The 21,939-nt window shown below is 42.1% G+C and overlaps 1 protein-coding gene across 1 annotated transcript in view; it reads left to right on the forward strand.

Annotated features, from left to right (window-relative positions):
• The window catches only part of LOC105939754 (rho GTPase-activating protein 32), a 38,555-nt gene extending 16,893 nt beyond the window's left edge, over positions 1 to 21,662 (forward strand). Inside the window, exons 7-22 of the mRNA XM_012882046.3 lie at positions 41 to 178; positions 1,109 to 1,201; positions 3,132 to 3,254; positions 3,386 to 3,463; positions 4,606 to 4,687; positions 4,798 to 4,947; positions 9,541 to 9,643; positions 11,336 to 11,480; positions 11,881 to 11,963; positions 12,546 to 12,653; positions 12,780 to 12,925; positions 13,004 to 13,217; positions 14,102 to 14,250; positions 14,345 to 14,419; positions 14,523 to 15,170; positions 16,759 to 21,662. Of these exons, the coding sequence (XP_012737500.2) occupies positions 41 to 178; positions 1,109 to 1,201; positions 3,132 to 3,254; positions 3,386 to 3,463; positions 4,606 to 4,687; positions 4,798 to 4,947; positions 9,541 to 9,643; positions 11,336 to 11,480; positions 11,881 to 11,963; positions 12,546 to 12,653; positions 12,780 to 12,925; positions 13,004 to 13,217; positions 14,102 to 14,250; positions 14,345 to 14,419; positions 14,523 to 15,170; positions 16,759 to 18,926 (4,503 nt within the window). The 3' untranslated portion in view covers positions 18,927 to 21,662. The remainder of the gene's footprint in view (positions 1 to 40; positions 179 to 1,108; positions 1,202 to 3,131; positions 3,255 to 3,385; positions 3,464 to 4,605; positions 4,688 to 4,797; positions 4,948 to 9,540; positions 9,644 to 11,335; positions 11,481 to 11,880; positions 11,964 to 12,545; positions 12,654 to 12,779; positions 12,926 to 13,003; positions 13,218 to 14,101; positions 14,251 to 14,344; positions 14,420 to 14,522; positions 15,171 to 16,758) is intronic.
• The last annotated feature ends 277 nt before the right edge of the window (positions 21,663 to 21,939 follow it).

The following is a 21,939-nucleotide window of genomic DNA, read 5'->3' on the forward strand; positions in this document are numbered from 1 at the left end:
TTTTTTTTTTACACAATTTACTGTCTATTGTCTCCATCAGGGTCGAAACTGGCTGGTGAATAGATCCTATGAGGACTTCAGGGTGCTAGACAAACACTTGCACCTGTGTATCTATGACCGCCGTTACTCCCATCTCACCGAACTGCCACGATACGATACTTTAAAGGATACTGTTGAGGTAATGTAGCGTTACACAACGCCTTGCAAAAGTATTCGTGCTCTTGAATTTTTCCTCTGTCACGTTACAACCGTAACTTTCCTATTTTTTGGGGAGTAGGAGCATAGTTATTCTGGAAGAGTTGCAGAGATCCACAGCTATGATTGGATAATATGTTCATGTTAGCTGTGCACTCCAAAAAATCTGACCTTTTTGGAAGCATGGCAAGAAGAAAGCCATTGTCCAGAGAAATCCAGTGTGCAGTTTGCCACAAGCCATGTACGGGACACAGGAAACATATAGCAGAAGGTGCTCTGTTTAGACGAGACCAAAACTCAACTTCCTCATGTGCATTTTAGAGCACTGTGGTTTGCATTAAACTAACACACCCACAATGTCACATGGTGGTGGCAGCATCTTTCTGTGGGAATATTCTTCAGCTACCGTAGAATGGTTTAACTTAAAAGCATGTGTTAGAAATGGCCCGGTCAAAGCCCAGACCTAGATCCAACTAAGGGTCTGAGCCAAGATTTGAAAACTGATGTTCATAGATGCTCTGACTAAGCTTGAAGTACTTTAAAAAAAGAAGCATAGGCAAAACATTCAGTCTCCAGGTATGAAATGCAAATATTGACTCAGGATGGTGGAATACAAATTCATCCAGCATCCCAACTTAAGATAAAAAAAAACATGGCTTAAAAACATGGCAGAATAAAGCTTAATAACCACGTATCTCTTCCTTGCACTTCACAATGCACTACTCTGTGCCAGTCTATCACATAAAATAATTAGGAAAAACATTGAAGCTTGCGTCTGTAACGTGACAAAACAGAAACATATATTCGAGAACATCAACACGTTTGCAGAAATTCTCATATATATGTTGCTTTGTGTGACATTGCACTTTATGACGGGACTTCATTGAGATCTGTCTTTCTTGTCTCTCTTCAGTCAGTCACAACCATGCTGACTAACTACCTGTCCCGCTTCTCTGCCATTGCGGACAACAAAATCAACTGTGGTCCTGTGTTAACCTGGATGGAGGTAGGAGTTAATCTTGATTGCGATGTTCTGGACGTGATGTTTACCCTAAATCGAAATGCTAACGTGACTGATTTTATCTAAAAAAATGTGAATACAGTATCACATTTTACAGAACTTGCAGAAATCTAGCAGCTTGGTTAAGGTTAAGAAAGTGTTATAGCTCGCTGGTAGCACATCCCTGTAAAAGGGTTTTGTGCTATAAAAAAGCTATAAAAGGATTTTGCAATATAACTTTGTTTGCAATGTTGACCAAAAGCCTAAATTACTGCATTGGCTCAGCTGGTAGAGAGTGTTTGCCACAGCTTACGAAGATAAACGGTAGTGGTGTTGGGTAAAAAAACAGGTTCATGCAGCGTTTGCTATCAAGTTTCAAGTAGCAAAGTAATGATCAGCTAAACACTGATGCTTCTGGTGCAAAGTATAAGCTTGCGCCAACTTTGTTCAGTTAATCTTGCTAATCTTACGGGTGGGCCTGGCTTAGCATTTGCATATTTAATATATCCTGCAGCTATTTTTGGAGTTTTAAGTTTTTCATACTTTTAAGCTCCCAAAAAGGCTGAACAATCTTTTTGCTGAATGACGATTCGCTGTTTTCTTAAACAGTACAGCTACAAAAGTAAAGCTGTTGTGAGATGTTTACATCCACTCATCATTAACACAACTGCCATAGTAAGTTTTGGCTTTCAGTGATTTAAAAAAAATAAATAAAAATGTTGCTTTTGTGGTGAACTTTGAATACAACACACTACTTCAATGAGTTGTAAAAAGAAGAAGCTGGGATTTACTGTGAATTTAACTCAATTTAATTCTTAACCATCCGCTCCATCCGTTCCAAACTAGTTAACGTGTGTGTTGGGATCATTTTCCTTTTAGATAGCCCATCTGTGTTCACATTTCCACTGCGTGGCTGTTGATTTGAGGTGAAGAATAACAATTATTATGTTGTGCTTCTTTATTATTTCCCTCGCTTTCTGTAACGCATTAATGCCGCTGTCAGCAAAACACACCCTCAGCATGATGTCAGTATCACCATGCTTGACAGTTGCTCCAGTGTTCTTAGGTTTCAAAGCCATTAACTCCGCCAAACCTAGCTCAACCTTTGTCCAGCCAACTTTCCTTGCCTATGTGGGCAGCTGTAAATGTCAGTCCGCTTTGAATATCTCAGTCTCTGGCCCGGTGACCGGGATTTTATGGGTTTATGATAGAGATGTAAAACTGCTTTACCTGTGGACAGCGTTAATGATAACACATTTTTAGCTAAGCTTGACCCTTGGGGGTTTCTGGGTTGTTTCTGCACACCGACCACTCTCAGGGGGGGATTTCAGTTTAGATGGTTGAGTTTTCTAACAGGACAATATTTTCAGAAAATCATCAAAACTGGTTTTGAATTGCATAAAACAGGTTCATATTTAAGAGTTTGGAGCAGCTTTGCCCCAGCCCCTACCACAATTCTGTTGGAAATGAGTGATGTTACATCAATGCAGGGTTCATGCCACAAAACCAACCGATTTAAATCATCTGTGTTGATGGAGGGAAAAAAATGCAGTGATCTTCTTTAGCAGAATTAATATTGTAGATTAATGTTTTCTTTTCTGCTAACTGAATGTTTTAACCCAGCACATATTCTGGATAGGCAGTTTGATTTGCTTCAAGTATGCTTAACATATGAAAACTGATATCTGAAAACCTTTTGTAAGAAATCCTACACAGACTCTAAACCAATTCACTGGTGTCGCTTTCTATTAAAAGTAAAAAAAAAAATTGCTGCAAACTCCGTTTAGACAAACAACACGGGACATTTTTTACCTTTTAATTGTTCTCTGCTTCTCCTTCCCTGTGTCTCATGATAAATCGTGACCAACTCCCACTCCCTGCTTTGGCTTTTTGGGCACAAGATGTGCCAACACGTCTCTGCTGTTTTTATTTTTAGATTGATAACAAGGGGAACCATCTGCTGGTTTCCGAAGAAGCTTCGATCAATGTCCCTGCAATCGCTGCCGCCCACGTCACCAAGCGGTACACTGCTCAGGCCACGGATGAGTTGACCTTTGAGGTAAGTGCTGCAATAGAAGATATGAGAAACCTGGATCGGTTCGTCAGATGTATTTCTTCGGCATAATTTGTTTTGCTAGTTTTTACGTTTTTGTTGAAATTAGTTTCATAAAGAGACCCTTTCTGATCCAGGTGGGGGATATTGTGTCCGTCATCGATATGCCTCCTAAAGAAGATACGGGCTGGTGGAGAGGGAAGCATGGCTTTCAGGTAAACCTTCTGCTCTAGGCACTTAACACTGAGTAGTACTTAGGGTATAAAATGGCTGCTCCTCACATGAATGTATGATTTACTGGATTCCACCTCCTGAGTTACAAAAATATGTATTGGGACACCTATACCTATTTGTTAATACAACTACAATGACTTTTCACATACCTAATGGGACTAAAGCTGTCATGAGGAAGTTATTTTGTGGCCTTTCAAGTAAGATGGAATTTTTTTTTTTTTACAAATTATTATTATTATTGTTTTTTGAAGTGAAATGAGTACATATATATATATATATATATATATATATATATATATATATATATATATATATATATATATATATATAGTCTCATTTCACTTTATTAACTTAGACTATTTTGTGCAGATCCATCACATAAAATAAGATTTAAAAAACATTTACATTTCAAGTTGGAATGTAACAAAATAGGTGAAAAGCCAAAGGGACTGAATGTTTTTGCCAGGCACTGTAAAAAGGGTTTATGTTGGCTTTTCAAAACAAGGCCACAAGAAATAATGTAAAAAATATTTCATAGATTATTGCAAAATCAGATAATTAGATTGCACCTTATTCATAAAAAAAAGTCATAAAAATAGATAATGTTAGCCTCTTTAACTAAATCTTAATTATTTTATTTCAAAAGGTGAATCTTTTATTAAATAGATTATTACAAAAGAAAATTCCTGGTTACTAACTGAAGTAAATCACTAATACTAATTATGTTATTTGTGAAGACTAAAGTTCCTAGATCATCTTCTTAAAAAGAATCCTTCTTGACGTAAACTAGTGATGAAAAATTTACCATGTTGGTGGTCAGGTACGTCTAATAGAGCTTCTAAAAAAAGCCTTTTAAATGAGTTCAGGTATTTAAAAATGAGCTCAAAAGCTGAATTAAAGGTTCAAACTGTTGGACAGTTGTTTGTCCTGTGCAGTCCGTCATTCTAAAGTTATTTACACACCAATAAAGCACCATCAAAGTCTCTCTAGTTTATCTAAGCCTGAACTAATTCTTGACCCCTTTCTGTCCCTTTACAACATTCTGCTAAATATTTACTCCCCCCACAGGTCACTTTCTCTGTACTTGCTTCTTGAAGCTCCTTTTTTGTCTGTCTTCTTGCAGGTTGGGTTCTTCCCCTGTGACTGTGTGGAGCTGATAAACGAAAAGATCCCTCCCAGTGTTCAAAACTCAGTGCCAAAGCCAGGTACCAGTTAGTGTGTGTGTGTGTGCTTGGTCATTTTTTGAAGACTTGCTCCCAGGATCTGGATCAGATTCATTTTAATGAGGCTTTTATTTGTGTTTTCGTGTAATCAGTGTGTAAGAAGCACGGAAAGCTCGTAACCTTCCTGAGGTCATTTATGAAGTCTCGGCCACCGCCTCAGAAGCTGCGGCAGCGCGGTATACTCAAAGAGCGAGTGTTTGGCTGCGACCTGGGGGAGCATCTCCACAACTCAGGACACGACAGTAAAATATTTCACTTTTTCTTTTTACTTGTGTTGTGTAGGTGAGACTGGGACGGTTGCAACAAGTCGTTTTCCTCCCATCAGAAATTACTTTCATGACTTTGAGACTGTATGTGCCCAGGTTGGACCACCCCCCCTAACCAACAGGACAGAGGATACATTCAAGATCATTTTACTAAATTTATTGGAAAAAAAATTGTTTTTTATAAAGTATTGAACAAATCATCAGCCTCTGATAAATCTGGGGAATAGAAGTCATCAATGTATTATTATTATTCATGGTGTCAAATTGCCCCACCCACAGTTGTGACATGAATGAAAGAAAGACAGGATCACAGCGTAGCTTTGATGGGCCATGAAAACTTGCCAGACAGTTAACCTAAACATTGCAGGATGCCCTGTTTAAGGTCATCCTGCAATGTTTCAATGAAATTAAAGTCCGAATTTAGACTCGGCCACTCCTAAACCTTCATTTTTGTTTTTGAGCCCTTTAAGCCGGGCGTACACTGTACGAGTTTTTCAGTCGTGGTACTTATATACATCTCAAACTGTGCGACGGAACCGCGGGGTTTAAAAAGTTCACCGCTCACGATCTGTGCAGCGCGACGCTCGGACGAGACCGGACTGCTCACACTGTACGTCGTGTCCCCTCTGGGACTGCTCGCTGTGGTGGCGAGCGACGGTAGGTGACAGGGACCCAGAGCAGGGGTTCGAGCCCAGCTCTGGCGATGCCCGCAGGAAGCACCGGGCGTCGGGGGAACGGAGGGGAGAGAGGAGGGACGAGACGCATCGGCGGCCGCGCGGCACGGCAGGTCGCCCGCCCCCCCCCCCCCCCCCCCCCCCCCGCGAGCGGAGGAGTGCCGAAACAGGCAGCCAGCGCGTTGCCGCCCTCCCCAATGCCCCCGCGAGCGGGCCGGGCGGAGGTTGCTTCAGGGACGCCCGCTCCCCTCCCTCCGCTGGCGGGGACGGAGAGGAGGGGAGGGCGCCCCCTCGTAGCTCTGCTTGAACAGCAGGATGCGCTCACGACAGCCGACTGAATTTCAAACATGTTTGATTTTCACCGATCGTCCGATTCCTGATCGGGAGGTAGTCGTGAGAAGCCATTCCCCCCTCCTCCCCCCCTCTACGATCAAGCTGAAATTCGGCCGATTCAAAAAATGCTCGCACGACTGAAGAATCGGCCCGAAAAGGGGAAAAACTCGTACAGTGTACGCCCGGCTTTAGAGGGGAACTTGCTGGTGTGCTTTGTATCATCGTCCTGCTGCATCATCCGAACGTGTATTGGCCTGTCCTTATCTAAGGCGATTGAGCTCTGCAGTGGCTTTTATATTGTTTTTGTTTCTTTTGTGACCTCCTGGATAAGTTGTTAATGATCTCTTGGGTAACTTTTTGTAGGTCAATCTATCCTGGGAAGGTTCACCACTGTGCCATATTTTCTACGTTAGTGACAATGACTCACACAGGTGTTTTGAAGGCAACCCTAAGCCTTCAAAATGATTTTGTAACCCCTTCCAGACTGATCATTGTCAATGACTTTGCTTCATGTATCTGCATCTGTTTTTGTTTTCAGTTTAGGGCATGGTGTGTTGGTCTTTTGGGATCTAGCCTACTTCATGCTTTCATATCTACATACATACATACATACATACATACATACATACATACATACATACATACATACATTTCTCATCACGCTGTCGCAAGGGGTGCTGGTGCGTATCTCCAGCATTCAATGGGCAAGAGGCGGGGTACATCCTGGACAGGTTGCCAGTCTGTTGCAGGGCAACGCAGAGACAGACAGGACAAACAACCATTCTCGCACACACTCACACCGAAGGAGAATTTAGAGAGGCCCGTCAACCTAACAGTCATGTTTTTGGAATGTGGGAGGAAGCCGGAGTACCTGGAGAGAACCCATGCATGCACAGGGAGAACATGCAAACTCCATGCAGAAAGACCCAGGGCAAAGTTAGGAGTCGAACCCAGGACTTTCTTGCTGCAAGTCTATCCAGTGCGCTACTGTGCAGCCCCAAAATGCTTTATATGCTAAAAAATCCCCACTGTGAAACATGGAGGTAAATGCGTTACGTGTAAGGCAATGCTGCAATGCTTTTCCCCCCCATGAATTTAGTTGATTGCACTGACCAACAACACCTCCTGAGAGGCTTAAATGGTGTAAACAGGCCTTGCATCTAATAAGACTCATGTTTGAGCCAATAGACAGATAGCAGTCCTTATGCAGACGATGTAGATTGCTGTGCAGTTGCACAAACGTATCACACGAATATGCCGTCCTTTGATACTCATGCACGCATTAAAATACTGTCCAATAAATTCAGATCTTGAACCTAAAGAACTGTGCAATCTGCATGGATTTTCCGCAGACATTTTGGAGAAATTTAAGTGAGCAAATAGACATTAGAATGTGAGAGAGATTAGTTCAAAAACACATGGAACCAGTAGTATGTTTGTAACACGTAATAGACTAAACAACGGGTGGGATATGTGGCTATACCACCCTTATTGCAAAGCCTTGAAATATTGTAGCCTTCCAAATATTCCATCAAAGCACACACACATTGATATTGCTTGCACGGATTTTACCCTTGACTTTAGGATTTTATCATAGATTTTTATGCATATCGGGCGCTTGATCATGGGTAATTCTCTTCTCATTGAATACTTTTACTGATTTACCTAAAACAACCTGTTTGTTTAGACCGTTATCAATGTTATACATAACCATGGAACATATTTGCATTACGCGATTTGCAAAAAGTATTAGCTTCCAATTAATATAGCATCATTATCACTGATTTAAAGGTGCCATGACTTCACTGTATAAACCATTTCATGTAGTTGATATTGCTGCATATGTAAATTCTCCAAAGATTTTCATTAGAAAAATAACATCAGCTTGTTGTTTGGTCAGGCCAGATATCCTCGTCAGTAAAAGGGTTTGTTGCGGTAAAGATGTGCAGCTCTACTAAGTTGACTTCACTGTGATTGACAATGTTGTAGTCAAGTCACTATGCCTCGAGTCCGAGTCCAGGTTCGAGTCACCAGTGTTCAAGTCCGAGTCAAGTCCAAGTCATTAAAAAAAAAATCGAGTCCGAGTCGAGTCCACTACTCATCCGAGTCAAGTCCGAGTTGAGTCACTATTGATCCAAGTTCGTTGTAGGAACATGCCGTGACGTGTGATGTATGACATGAAGCAGTAACATTCCATTGCACTAATAACTCTTTCGCTGTAGTTACCCTTGGTTTTACTCGGTAAAACTACTGCTTTTTCCAAGTCAAAGACGTCTCCTAACCATGGTTTTTAAACATTGTTGTTATGGAACGTGCAACAGCGACTCGAGGTACGCTGATAGGCCGCATATGAAGGATGTTAAAGCTGCAAGCGGCGTCGAACGGCCCTCACAGCCAGGCGCACTCCGGCCTATTGGCCACCGCCGCGGTGCCGGCCGGCGGGCGGGGTCCGCCCGCCACCGCAGATGCTGTCACGCATTTTCCTCGCCCGTCCACCGGGCGATTCCCACAAACGCGTTCGGCAGCGTTCCCCCATGACTCACAACAAATCTGGTGCAGATCGGTCGATGCAGTGAGGAGATACAGTCGTTGGATAATGATAATGCATTTGGCCACCGGGCCGGACTAAATTGTTCGGCGGGCCGGAAAATTTATACCGATTCCTGGACGGTGACTACAAACAGAAAAAAAACGGCCGCTGACGCCATGAACGCCGAGCAGGAGAAAAACAACGACTTACCTTCCTATCAACTCGGCCCGTTTTTCCAGGCTTTCCAAGCCCTCGACACTCAAGCCATCGTTTGAGCTGAACGTTGGTGTGTTGTTCCACAGTTCTACCAGTAAAATGGGCGCCTGGACATCCTCTTGTGAAAGTTTAACAGCTGTAAAGTCGGTCATATCGTTGTGTCTGTTGCATGTGTAATGGCTGGTTGCTACGTGCGCTCTCACACTGTTTGCCCTACATTAGCGGCAAGGGGCGTTGCTCATGAGATGGTGACGTCACGTGCGCGGTACGACATTTAGATATTAAAATCATACACCAAATAATATTCTAATGACATATTAAAATTATAGCCTAATGATATATAAAAAAAGTCGAGTCTTTTTCTCAATTTCCGAGTCAGAATGATCTGAATGTAGGAGTCCGAGTCCAAGTTCGAGTCATCAGTGCTCAAGTCCAAGTCAAGTCACGAGTCTCTAAATTTAGCTAATGACTCGGACTCGAGTTCGAGTCTCGGACTCCAGTACTACAACACTGGTGATTGACTACAACCATATTTGGAAAACTGGTCAAAATTGGTTTGTTTCACAACCCTGACTTGAATTCCCCCACAGGAAATGTTCTTCAGTTGTGTCCCCATAAACTAACGTCATGACGCACAGTTAGGTCCCCAACCCCAAGTTTGGGACCCACTCATTTAAACAAAGTTTATCAGTTCTTTCTTTTTACACAACTTCAAGCAAACATTTACAAACTTTGTTCCTAAATGCATAGATAATGTATAATAGTATAAAAATGGCTCAATTAAAGCTTGTTGTGCACTTTTCATGTCTCCTACAGTCCCACAGGTTGTCAAAAGTTGTGCCGAGTTTATTGAGAAAAACGGGGTCGTGGATGGCATCTACAGACTCTCAGGGATCTCCTCCAACATCCAAAAGCTGAGGTTTGTGCTTCCCCTGGACTTCACGATAGAAACCAAGCTCAAAGTGATACCCAAGATCAGCCACCATAAAGTAAACAAGTTTCCACACGTACCGAACATTTTAAAGGTTTAAGAGCCAAAGTAAAGTCAGGAGGGATGTGTGGTATATTTCTATTGCTAAGTTTTTAAATAAGTTTTGTATTGTATTTATCAGGATGCACTGTAGTAAAGGAACCACTGGATAGTAAATATACTTAAATATTTAATCTCTAAAGATTTTATTTTATTTACCAAATTGGATTATTAAGCATTACCTTTGTACCAGTTTGTTATTATTTTACATATCTATTTATGAATTAATTGCATTAATTTCCAGTTTAATGGCTTACTTGTTTTGTTTTTTTCTACATTTTGGTAAATTTGGCACTTCTGGTACTTGATACATTTGCAAATATAGTGAAAACAGAAATAATTAGATAAGAAGCCAACTAGCAGCAACTAAAGAGGCTGCTGATCAAGTCTCTGGTGTTTTATTCTTGAGTGCTTTTAAACAGCTTCTTTTTTTTTTCTTCAAATTTATCAAGCACAATTTGATTCAAGCTGTGCAGCTTCTGAGAGGGCCGCCGTGGTCTTCTCATCTATTTTCTGCTTGCCAGCCGGAATTCATGAAACAACTTTCCATCAGTGGATAAATTGAGCGGCGCATAAGCCGATGGGTTGGACAGCCAATCAAAAGGCTTACTCAGAAAAGCTCGGCTCTCACAACACGATATCTATTTCTAATGGTTCGGAAAATAAAGCAGATGAAAAGCTGCTGACATGTTTAGGATCCGTTGGCGTTTTTGACATAATTCTGCTTCTAAGGCTTCATAGTTTTTAGTTTTCGACTGTTAACTTCATAAGAAATAATTCAGTTAATGTCAATTTCAATTTCATTTACTGTATATTGTAATCCAAAAACAAAGTTGCATCAAGTGCTGCAAAAAAAGCAATTACGGTAAATAAACTTATGATGGTAAGAATATTTGCATCGACACAATAAAAACATGTTTGAGCAAAAGCAGACAGATCATTCCATAAATGTAATAAAATATAAAGATGAATTTAAGAGGCCAAGCTCTGTCAAAGTAAAACAGCAAGAGCAGTAAAGAGCGAAGGAAACATTGAAACACAACTTGTTTTTAGACTGCAAGTATTGTAATTTAAATGCATTCAAAATAACCTTTAACTCTGCTGGGGCAAGAGCACTAAGAACCCTAAAAAAAGCATAAACCTTAAAATCTATTCTGTACCATTCAGAACCCAGGAAGGCAAAACTAAATTCAAACCGTCCCATTTGGGCCTTCCTTTAATTTTTTTAACTTTAGTGTCAAGATTTTCTACCACCCACAAGCAACAAAAAGGCTTTACCTCGACAAGAAGTTAGTAATATATCAAGATAAAACCAAAACAGCAGACAGTAAAAGACTCACAAAATAGTCCAATCTCACAAATACAACTTCTGTTTTGCTATCATTGGGATGGAGGAAACTGGAATTTCATATAGTCCAGTAAAATCAAGAAAGAATTGATTTAGAATTTTGTTTTATCTTTAATGTGACTGACAGGCAAAAAAAATAAACCCGAAAGACAACATAATGAGCACAAGAGTTCAAGCCTTCCATATTTTTGTGTTTCTATAATAACAAATGATTGTTCTTTCCCTCTGTCTAGGCACGAGTTTGACTCCGAGCAGATCCCAGACCTGAGCAGAGATCTTTTCAGACAGGACATCCACTCGGTGGGCTCCCTGTGCAAGCTTTACTTCAGAGAGCTGCCCAACCCCCTGCTCACCTACCAGCTCTATGACCGGTTCTCGGTGAGCATCGCTGCTACTGAATTCTCAACATTTGATGTATGCTGATGTAGTGTTGGGTATAATGCAGGCCAACTCTTTCTAGCCACTCAGTGATACAGGAGAACAGAAGAAACAATTTCATAAACTGAAATTGAAATACGTTTTTGTCCCAGTTCATATTTTGATCTCATTCTCAAGTGCTGCTTAGAATGAGGTCATTGCAGTAGGATGAGCTTTTTAAGAACCACGGGGGGGGGGGGGGGAAGTCTAACGCCAGAACCGAAAGTCAGATTAACTGAGGCGAAACCTTGGCTCCTCTGAATATGAAAGGGAGGAGGAGAGTGGGAATATCCATGCGATCCCCACTGCTTTGATTATCAGACTTGTAGTGATGTGCGCTTTGTCCTCTGTTTCGTCACAGGAAGCTGTGTCTGCAGCCACGGATGAGGAGAGGCTGGTAAAAATCCACAATGTCATTCAGCAGTTGCCTCCTCCTCATTACAGGTCAGATTCACAGCTCGCTGCTGCCTCCTGCTGTCATGAAGTGGAAAATCCCGTGGCTTCTGATTCTGGTTAAAGCTGCTTTAATTAACTCGTCTTTTACTGCATAGTCTTACTCCTTGTCTAGCTACGCATAGGTCTTCCTGTTAAATTCTGAGGGTTTTCTCCTCTGATGTCTATTCAGTAGAGCAAATCAATATCATATTTTGTTTGAAGATCTGGTTACAGGGAAAATAACAGGTCTGTATAAATTGTATGAAGACCTTACCTTGTATGAAGTTGACATACATATATTGTGCCTTTAGAGAAGTATTGACATTTTCAACATATTTCTTTTGGGATTGTATGTAAGAGACAAACTCCAAGTAGTTCATTATCGTAAAGGGAAAAGAAATTAAAGGTTTTCGAAATTAGTCACTTTAACATGCCTAAATTCAACCAATTGCATTCAGAAGTGGCCAAACTAGTAAATACAGTCCACGTGTGTCTTATTTCATTACAAACAGATGTTCTGTGACGGTCTCAGAGGTTTTGTTAACAATAGTGAACAACGTCAAGCATGAGAATTTCTTTTATACCCCGCAGGACACTGGAGTACCTCATGAGGCACCTCTCCCGCCTGGCCACCTTCAGCTCTGTCACTAGCATGCACACTAAAAACCTCGCGATCGTCTGGGCACCGAACCTCCTTAGGTGACTATCTCGGCCGCGGCACAGTCGGAATCTTACCATTTCTTCGCAGCCTCTCTGTCGCAGTGAACTGGGGCACATCTCAGTGGTCCTGAGAGCTGAAATAGGTCGCGATGTGCTCCGTTTCAGGTCCAAACAGATTGAGTCGGCCTGCTTTAGTGGCACCGCAGCCTTCATGGAGGTGCGAATCCAGTCGGTGGTGGTGGAGTTCATTCTCAACAACACAGAGTCCCTGTTCAGCGCCAAACTCAACGCTGTTATAAGGGAAAACACTGGTAGGTCATAGTGAAGGATTAATATGCGACACAATATGTGCATTTGTAAGTTTTCTAACGTGTGTATGTTGATCTTAGGTAACAACACCTTATCAAGACCGAAGTCTCTGATGGTTTGCTCCCCGTCCACAAAGCTTCTGTCTTTAGAGGAGGCCCAGGCTCGGACTCAGACGCAGCTGGGATCTCCAGCTACAACCCCCTGCCTCACGCACAGTGACTACATCGAGGTCGGGGAGGGACCCGAAGCTCTTCTCGGCAAATTTCACACAGTCATTGAACTGCCGATGGAGAGGTAGATGTTCAGACTTCTAAAATAACCTCCATTTTCTCTTCGGAATATTTTGCTGGTGTGTTTTATTTCTTCGTGCTTATGCAGTGGTGTCCGATTTCAGTCCGCGGGGACCAGGGTCCTCCATGTTTTAGATGTGTCCGTGCTCCAAAACCGATGAATCAAATGGCTGAATTTGATCATATAGGGACTGGGACATCCCCACTTACTGAGAAGAGTCCCGATCAAGGCATTTCTGTCAACATGATATATTAAAGTCCCTGGTGAAACTTAACCCCTAATATCTTTTATTGGTCTGCAGTGATTCTGTCTGCTTTACAACCAGCAGGGCTTGCAGTTTTTCATACATTTTTAAAAATAAATTAAGCCTATTTTTGTTTGGAATGCATGTCAAACTACCCTAACCACTTTTTATCTTGCATTTGGGAAAAACCTCAAGCTTTTTTTTAGTCCTTGTTTTCCTGTATTTTGCTCAACTATTGATGGTTGATCCTCACTGTGCCATGTGATATGTAATGCTACGGAATTTATTTTGTACTTTTCTCCTGACTGATACCTTGATTGATAGAATGAAATATCTTTTTTTGCAAACTTCCCTGCAAACTACTGCCTAAGCTAAATGATGCAAGCCAGCAGTAAGTCTGGGAAATCCTTTTTAGGACAGCTTAACTTTATTGTTGGTGTTAAAATTTCTTATAATTGATGTTAGGTGAATTAAGGAAGAGCGAATGTCGAGACTGAATCAAAGGGTTCTTCAGGTGCTAAAAAGATGCAAAATATGTGCTTACGGTTTACCGCCATCAGCACTTTGTCTTTGCTATGTTTTTAGACTTAACAACAAAGGTTAAGGGTCAAGCGTTAAATATGAATTGTTCTCTGTGTTGCAGCGGCAAACGGCCTCTTGCGAAGTCAAAGAAGTCTCCTGTGGGGAACTGGCTCTCCTTTTTCCACCTGGGCAAGTCCCACTCTGTTTCCAAGCGTAAACTGAAGCGACACCCCAGTGAACCTAACGAGATAAAGAGCATAGCACTGCCAGGTCAGCTTGCCGCTGAGCCAAGGCATATTTTCCTTTTTGAATGTGTCATGGAAGCTGTGCAGTTCATTCTGATTTTTTGCTCAAACAATTGCAGGAGGACGAGGAGATACCGGCACACTGCGGTCTACAAAAAGTGAAGAATCTCTTACTTCTTTGCAAAATCTAGGAGGTAATCATTCATTATTGATTAAAAAAACTTTTCCTCATGCTGGTTCCCGTCGATGTATTTCTTTAGAGCTTCAAACATTTCTATTTTCCATTTTCCCACCCAGGAGAGCCTCCTAGCTACCGTCCCCTCAGACCTCGTTCGACCAGCGAGGCTGTTACTGCCACCAGCAGGGACGACCTGCGCAGCTCCAGAAGCAAAGACGACCGCCGAGCTCACCAGCTTCATCAGAGCGCACGCGGTGCCGACAGAGGCCGCATCGCCGTTTCCCCTCAACACTCCGAGGACGATCTCGACCTTTCCCCTCCGGCTGCTGGCATCTCAACCTTAGATTTCGACCCCATGTCTTTCCAGTGCAGCCAGACTCCTGCGATGCAACACGGCAGAGACGGGAACAGGTGGAGGAAGAGCGTGGGCTGTTCCGGTGAATCGGAGCCGCCTGCGTCCTCCCAGAATAACAACAACGTCGGCTTCTCGCCCTCTCCAGATGTCAGCCCAGTTCTGTGCAAAAGTGGGAAAAAAGTTGCCTTGAAGCATCTCTCCCCCAAAGTGAGGAAGAAATCGTTAAAACTGCTGGCAGATGTTCAGACTCCCTTGCCGTCTTCCTCTCCAAACGTGGATAAATGTGAGGCTGCGCTGGCAGATGGGAAAGACCCGAGAGCGTTGTTTCAGCACAGCAGCCCGATCAACACAGCAAGCCAGGCATCAGCTGTGACAGACCTCAGCCAGACTGCTCAGAACCTCCCTGATCCAGGTCAGTTCCCCCATAACCTAAAACCGTGCTGTGCCTCTCTAAGGTATTCATACACTGTAAGCTTTTTTTTACATTTTATACTGTCACAATTACAAACCTTAATGTATTTGATTGGGGTTTAACGTGAAAAAAAAAAATAATCATGCATGGTTTTCAAGATTTTTACATTTCTCTGAAACCTCAGAGGTTGGTAACTATTAGTGAACAGAAGTCATCGTGAAGATCATAGGACAGACCAGACATGTCAAAGAAAGAATTGTGGAAACATTTAAAGCAGATTTTGGTTTAAAACTGTATACCAAGCTAAGAGCAGCCTTGCCTTTCTGTTTTTGTCCAGAAAATTCAGGCATTTCTAAATCATTCTAAAAGTGACAACAGCACCCCCTGCTGTTTGGTCTGTACATGCGGTCAGTAGTACGATGAATGCTGTTAATAAACTCCTAAAAAAGTACAAAAAGTAATGTAACTGAAGTTTAGTTAAAAGTAAAGTGTCATATTTCCAGAGAGAGAATGTGCTGTGTTCACAGGTAGTGAACATCTTTGTTTCATCCTTTGTTTTGACTACAGGTACTATCCGGGCTAAGAAAAAATAAAAAATACTGTTAGTGTTATATAGTTAAAGAGTGACAATTTTGAAACATCCTAGTTGTTAGAAACCATTGTTATATGTTAAAAATAGGGCTGGATAAATTTATTTAATGGATTAATTTGAATTTACACTTTACGTAGATGTTGTATATATGTTTACGAAACTAAATTGTCAAAATATTACATAGAGGAAATTTTTTTAGATACCTTAATTTCTTCACTTGTGTAACTTCAAACTAACTTATAAAAAAGAAGTGAAGCCTGTTCTTTGCTCATTGTGTAAAACCACTAGCAGCAAACATTTAGTTATATTTTCATTGTTTTCCAAGCATGTTTCACAGCTTGTATTTAGTTGCACTTTGAATTCAGGTCAACGCCCAGACAAAATCCTTGAACTAAGCAAGTTTTTAAAATAATTTCTTTCATTTCTTTTTGTGAAATGAAAAGGAGGGAGAAAAACATTGATAAATCAGATTTGGTATATAATAAAATCAAAGATTTAATTTTTAAGTCATACTGCCCAGCCCCAGTTATAAATTAACCATCATATATGTTATACATTTTAAAAGGGAAAAAATCTTCAGAACAACAGCTTTAATGCGTTAAAACAGAAAAACTAAAGGTTACATTTTATGACCCATCTTGTTGAGATGGTCGGTTGGTGGGTGGGTTGGGGGGCTAATACAATTGAACGCCACATTTCAGATTATTACTTGTAAAATATTTTTAAATGTATACAATTTTATCTCCAGCTCCCTTAAAACCCCCCACAAAGGTTATTGTATTTGTAACAGGACAAAATGTGAAAAGGCGTGAGCGCCATCAGTAATTTTGCATGGCACACTGGTCATATAGATATATATCCTTATAGTAATAAGTATGTAAATTTAAAGCACTTTGTAGTTTCTTATGAAAGCTTTTGTGTCTTGTCCCATCATGTCTTACCATAGCTTTGTTTGTCCTGTCATACTGTAGCGTTGTTTGTCTTATCCCTCCCCAGGAACAGATAGACTTATGAGTTCAGTCTCTGTTCTCCCTCCTCACCCTCCCTCGATGAGTGCTGCACGCAAGTTGGCTTTGGCCCTGGCTGAATCTGCCCAGAAGGCCAGCAGCGCATCCCAAAGAAGAAGCCACGCATATGACTACAGACTGCAGCGACCCTCTGCACTCGACCTGAAAGTGCTTCCTCAGGAGTACCGCGGCCCTCAGGTCAGCTCAGGTTCCCAGTGGCAAGCGGCTGCGGAGACCCACCGCTGCCCTCGTCCTGGTCAGTTCTCACCTTCGCACCTCTGCTCGGCACCGCCGCAGGTTGGCAACAGTCAGGACAATGTGTGCAATTTCACTCCTAATGTAAGCCCGCTCGGGTCGGGGAGCTTGGACGAAGGCAGCACCGAAGGGAGGGAGCACAGAGAGGAAATGGAGCCAGAGGTCAAGCAAGAACAGCACACTTACCAGAGTGTTGGAGTTTCGACGCCCTGTCAGGCTTTCTGCTCAGCAAGGAGCCCGCCAGCCTCTCCGGTGTATGCCAACACGGACTCCGTGGATGCTTTTAATTTCAGATCTGTCCTGGCAGAGTCTTTGATGCCTGCCTCTATCGAGGAGGTCTTGCCACGCAAATTGCAGACCTCTTCAGCCCACTGCAATAGCCCGGACGAGGACAGGCCTCCCGACATGCTTGAGGATGTGTACAGTAATCAGCGTCATCATCAGCAGTACCATCATCGGCCCATTCACGCAGGCCAAACACCCGCGCCTCACTACCCTCGGCCCAGCGCTCTGCCGCTTCACCTCTCGGGGCATAAAGGGCTGTACAGGCAGTCCTCCGAGAGCCGCTACAGCTCCTTAGGTTTGAGGCAACCTCTGTCACCCCAATACAGGCGCTACCAGAGCGACTTCCACCGGCAACAGGGGCAATGGCGGAGCTCAGAGGACAGAGCAGTGAGAAACCCGGCCATCCGGAGGGCACACTCCTTCCATGCCCCGCAGATCAGTCATTATGAGCTGGCAAACACTGAAATCCTACCCGTTGACGCCATGTTTTATGTGGATCAGACGACGAGCCCTGAGGTGCCCTACCAAGGACTATTCCAGGCCGGCCTCAACCCCGCACAGACACAGTTTGAGAATGTACAGCCAGAACAACGCTACAGCCCGTATTCTGACTCGAATTCACGAAATCCAAGGTCTCGCTATTTCATAGATCCCCGCCGGCAACCTGCCGTCCATCACCATCCGACCTACACCGTTCACTCAACAAGGGAAGGCGAGCAGTCGGATTACTACAACTACTCTCCTCGCCACGCCCCTCCTGTGAATAGGGAGCTTTATATAGAGAGCAGAGACACGGTGGTCTACAAAGCTAGGGATGCAGAGGTTTTCGAAAGGGTCGTGTATGAACCAGTCCAGCAGGAGAGGCATAAAAGCACATACCACTCTGTGTCTCCGTGTGAGGCTCCAGACTCACCGAGGGACATGATGCACACGAGGAGTAAGTCGGACCCTGGCAACGCCAACATCCTCTCGGCCCACAAAATGGAAAGCCAAACGGCTGTAGCTACGTCCCCAGCCGCGCCCCGATTGAGGTCCCAGCAAGCATACCCCGAGGTCTCCAGGCAAAGTTGTGGTCACCGGTCCGGTGCAGAGTTAGGGCAAATGAGACGGATTCACATTAAAGAGGGGTACTCGCAGCAGCCGCTTCTCCGCAAAGTCCCCTCACAGCCAGACAGAGGCTGCCCCAACCTGAAAAGCTTCGAGCACACTTACAGGTGCCAAACAAGGGGCTATGAACAGAATCCATCAATGCTGGCTGCTGCTGCCAAACCCGGCATCCTGAGAAGACCGGCGCGCTCACAGAGCACCAGAGAACACCGTCACTACTATCATTACCACTCCAAATCTCCCCTAGACTCCGAACACGCGGAGCCCTTCCCTGCTCTGCTCAACAGACGGACTCAGAGCACTAAAGTCAAGCCCACACAGTACGACCACATGGAGGGGTATTACGCCTCGCCCAGACCTAAATCCACAAGATCCGGCAAAGCTGCCACAGGTTACCTACCTGGTCAGAGCTGCATGTCTCCGCGAGGGCAGAGACTGCTGTCTAAGGCTCTGGGTCCTGAGGCTTTTTATCACCCCGCTCTCAGATCCGAGGCCGGGGTCTATGAGTGATCTTAAACCACTGCTTTTATATCCGATTCCACGTTGGGGCCAAAGGACGTGTGCACTTTATCCTCAGCCAGACCAACAGACCAACTTTTGTTTTAACCTTTTGGAGCTGCTAAAAAAATAAAAGAGTGAAATGACCCCGATGGTGGGGATTATGCTGTTGGTACCTTTTTGTTGCATTAGCTTCCAGAAAAGTTTAAAGGGAACAAACTGATTGTTTTAACATGTACCATTTGGAAATAGATGTAAGAAGCATGTTTGGAAAAAAAAAATACTTTTTTATGTCTCCACAAGATAACAAGGGATAACAAGGTAAATTAATGTGTTTTAATATAATTTTTACATTTAAGAATGTGTATAAAATAACTTATTTTACAATGTATTATAATGACAGATGTGGACAAATTTATTGGCACTCCTGGTAATTGTGTAAAAGAAAAAAAAAGCAGTCAAATAAATTCATATTTTATTTCAGAAACATTAAGTCAAACCTTTAATTTGGATACATTTATTCAGTGTTAAATTAAATTTCCGTGGAGGAAGTTACACCGCAGCAAATGAAATGTAAAAAAATAAATAAATTGATGCAGCGACACTAGAATTCCACACCCTGGACCCCAATGTTTGTGCACTATTCAGAATAGGTCAAAGACTTAAAAGATTGAGGTTCCGCAAAATCTTCTTCACATGCCAGCATTACGAAACACATTTTTCATTTGGCAGCGTACTTGTGGTGCGTTCCCTTTGCCTCGGAGGTCGAAACTAACAAGTTGAAGATTCCATCATCTGCGCTTTTTTGCGCTCCAGTTTCCCTCTTGTAGGACCATAGGAAAAAAAATATGGACGCTCGCACAAAGCCATTGTTAACCAGACAAATACAGCCAACCTAAGTCACAGAATGCATTTTAAAGTCACATTTAATTGCAGAATCTTTGTCATTTTTGAAGCCGTGCTGAACTGTTCCACTGAACATCAAAAAGCAGGTGGCGATCCTTCATTGCTGCTTTAGCCACTATGGCTAAAGCAATAACGCTGTTCTATGCGGTGTTTTGTGCAAATACTGTAAACAGAACTGCGAAAGGTAGTACCTGTATGACTGACTAAATATTACATACATAATAGAGAGCTGCTAAAAACAAAGTATGAGGTTTTACACAATGTTGCCGCGAGTAGCAGCCGTCATAAATGCCAAAGTCGAGCACAATCCTGTTGCACCGACTTATAGTAATACAGACTTTAGGGGCTGTTCCAGTTAAACTTTCTGACTCGGAGGTCGAAAATTCAGAATACCGAGGACAAATGGAACGCACTATTAGCCTATTTGAAGAGCAGCTTTAAAAAACTGCAGCAAAGAGTGCGATCTTGGAATCCAAGCCATAATAATAGCCATTAGGAACTATGTATATGCCAAATTTTTGCTGGATGGGCCTGCCAGGAAAAAAAAAAAAAGGCCTTTTCTCTATCACCATCAAAAATGTAAACGCGTGGCTTTCTCTAAATTCTGCTGTGACTTTAACTGAAAACTATTCTTTTGTTGATATGAGACCAAGATGAGTCGTTTAACAACAAGCAGGCCAGGTGAGTCCGGCGTGAAAGAAAGCACGAACATGCGGCAAAGCACCTAATCCCCATTTGGTGAGTGAGGTGAAACAATGCTGTGAGCCTCTTCCTCTTTCCAAGGTCCTGGGAACCTCAGAGTGTCTAGAATCCTGAACTCTTTGAAGGCATGCCACATGTGTTTTTCAATGTTCAGTGATTTAGTACAACTCAGTGCAGCTGTATTGCACAAAGAATATGCAAATCTCATTCCAAACTGTATTCAGAAGTTGTTAAATAAAGAAAAATAAGATAGATTGGTCTTTAAAAAAAAAAAGTAAAGCAGTGTACAATACATCTTTACAAATCATAGCACCAGTTTTTTTTTCTGGAAAAAAAATAAAAAACGTTTCCTGAAACTATTTCTTTTAATTATTTGAATAAAAGGTACTCAAATGAAAGGCTGGATTTCTCCAAAACTTTCAGTTTGATAATATGCTACTGGGATGAAAGAAGGTTTTATGTTTAGGCTTTGTAATCATCCCTACCAGGAGTACCAATCAATGTGGCCAGTACCGTATAGGAGTAACACACATCTAACATGTGGGCAATGTACTGTATATTTTTGGTTTCTATTCTACAGTCTTCTCAGACTTGAACAAGCACTTTTGAGGATAGCTGTGTATGAAACACATCGTCTTAACATGGTGTAGATGGAGACATAAAGCTTATATTTTTTCTGTATGAAGCAGCTTGCTCAGAGTCATTGTCAAATGCTAAATAGCACTTTTTTCTGGGGGTAAAATCTAAAGATAACCTCATGCTTTCTAACTCTTCAGGGGTCGCTCACAAACTCTTCTTGTTTAATGCTATCAAAAAGCAGTGAGTATTTTATCATTTCTGTTAAAGTGGCTAAATATGCTGGATTTAAAGTAAATCAGCTCATGCTCTTAGATAAAAAAAAGTGTATTTTATAATGGCATTTTTGGTTTTGTCATAAAAATAAAATAAAACTATGTCCTCTTTACAAAATTTTAATAATGTGGTGTTTTACATGGAGATATGTTTTATTGGTTTTATCATAAGTTTTAATCGAGATGCTATTTCAGTTCAAAACATGTAAATGAAGATATTCTGTTAAAACATGTTACGAGTTATTTTAGTGACAAATACAAAAATAAAGATATATTGTCAGTTATACAAGTTTGTTGAACTCCGTCTCATTTGTGCGTGAAGTTGTTTAAAAATAGATCAGTAAGACCTAAAAATAATCAGCATTCCTTTGCGATTTCTAAAACGTTGTCAAAGTGCAAAAGACGCATTTCTGTGAAAACTGAAGCAGATTCAATTAATCTCAAGGAACTTTATAAGAAAATCCTGCAGTTCATTAATTTGGACAATCCAATCACTTACACCAGGGGTCTGCAACCTTTTATATTCAAAGACACATTTGCCCCCACAGCTACAAAATATTTTTTTT

Source organism: Fundulus heteroclitus, chromosome 18, assembly GCF_011125445.2.
Source record: "Fundulus heteroclitus isolate FHET01 chromosome 18, MU-UCD_Fhet_4.1, whole genome shotgun sequence".
Lineage (NCBI taxonomy): Eukaryota > Metazoa > Chordata > Actinopteri > Cyprinodontiformes > Fundulidae > Fundulus > Fundulus heteroclitus.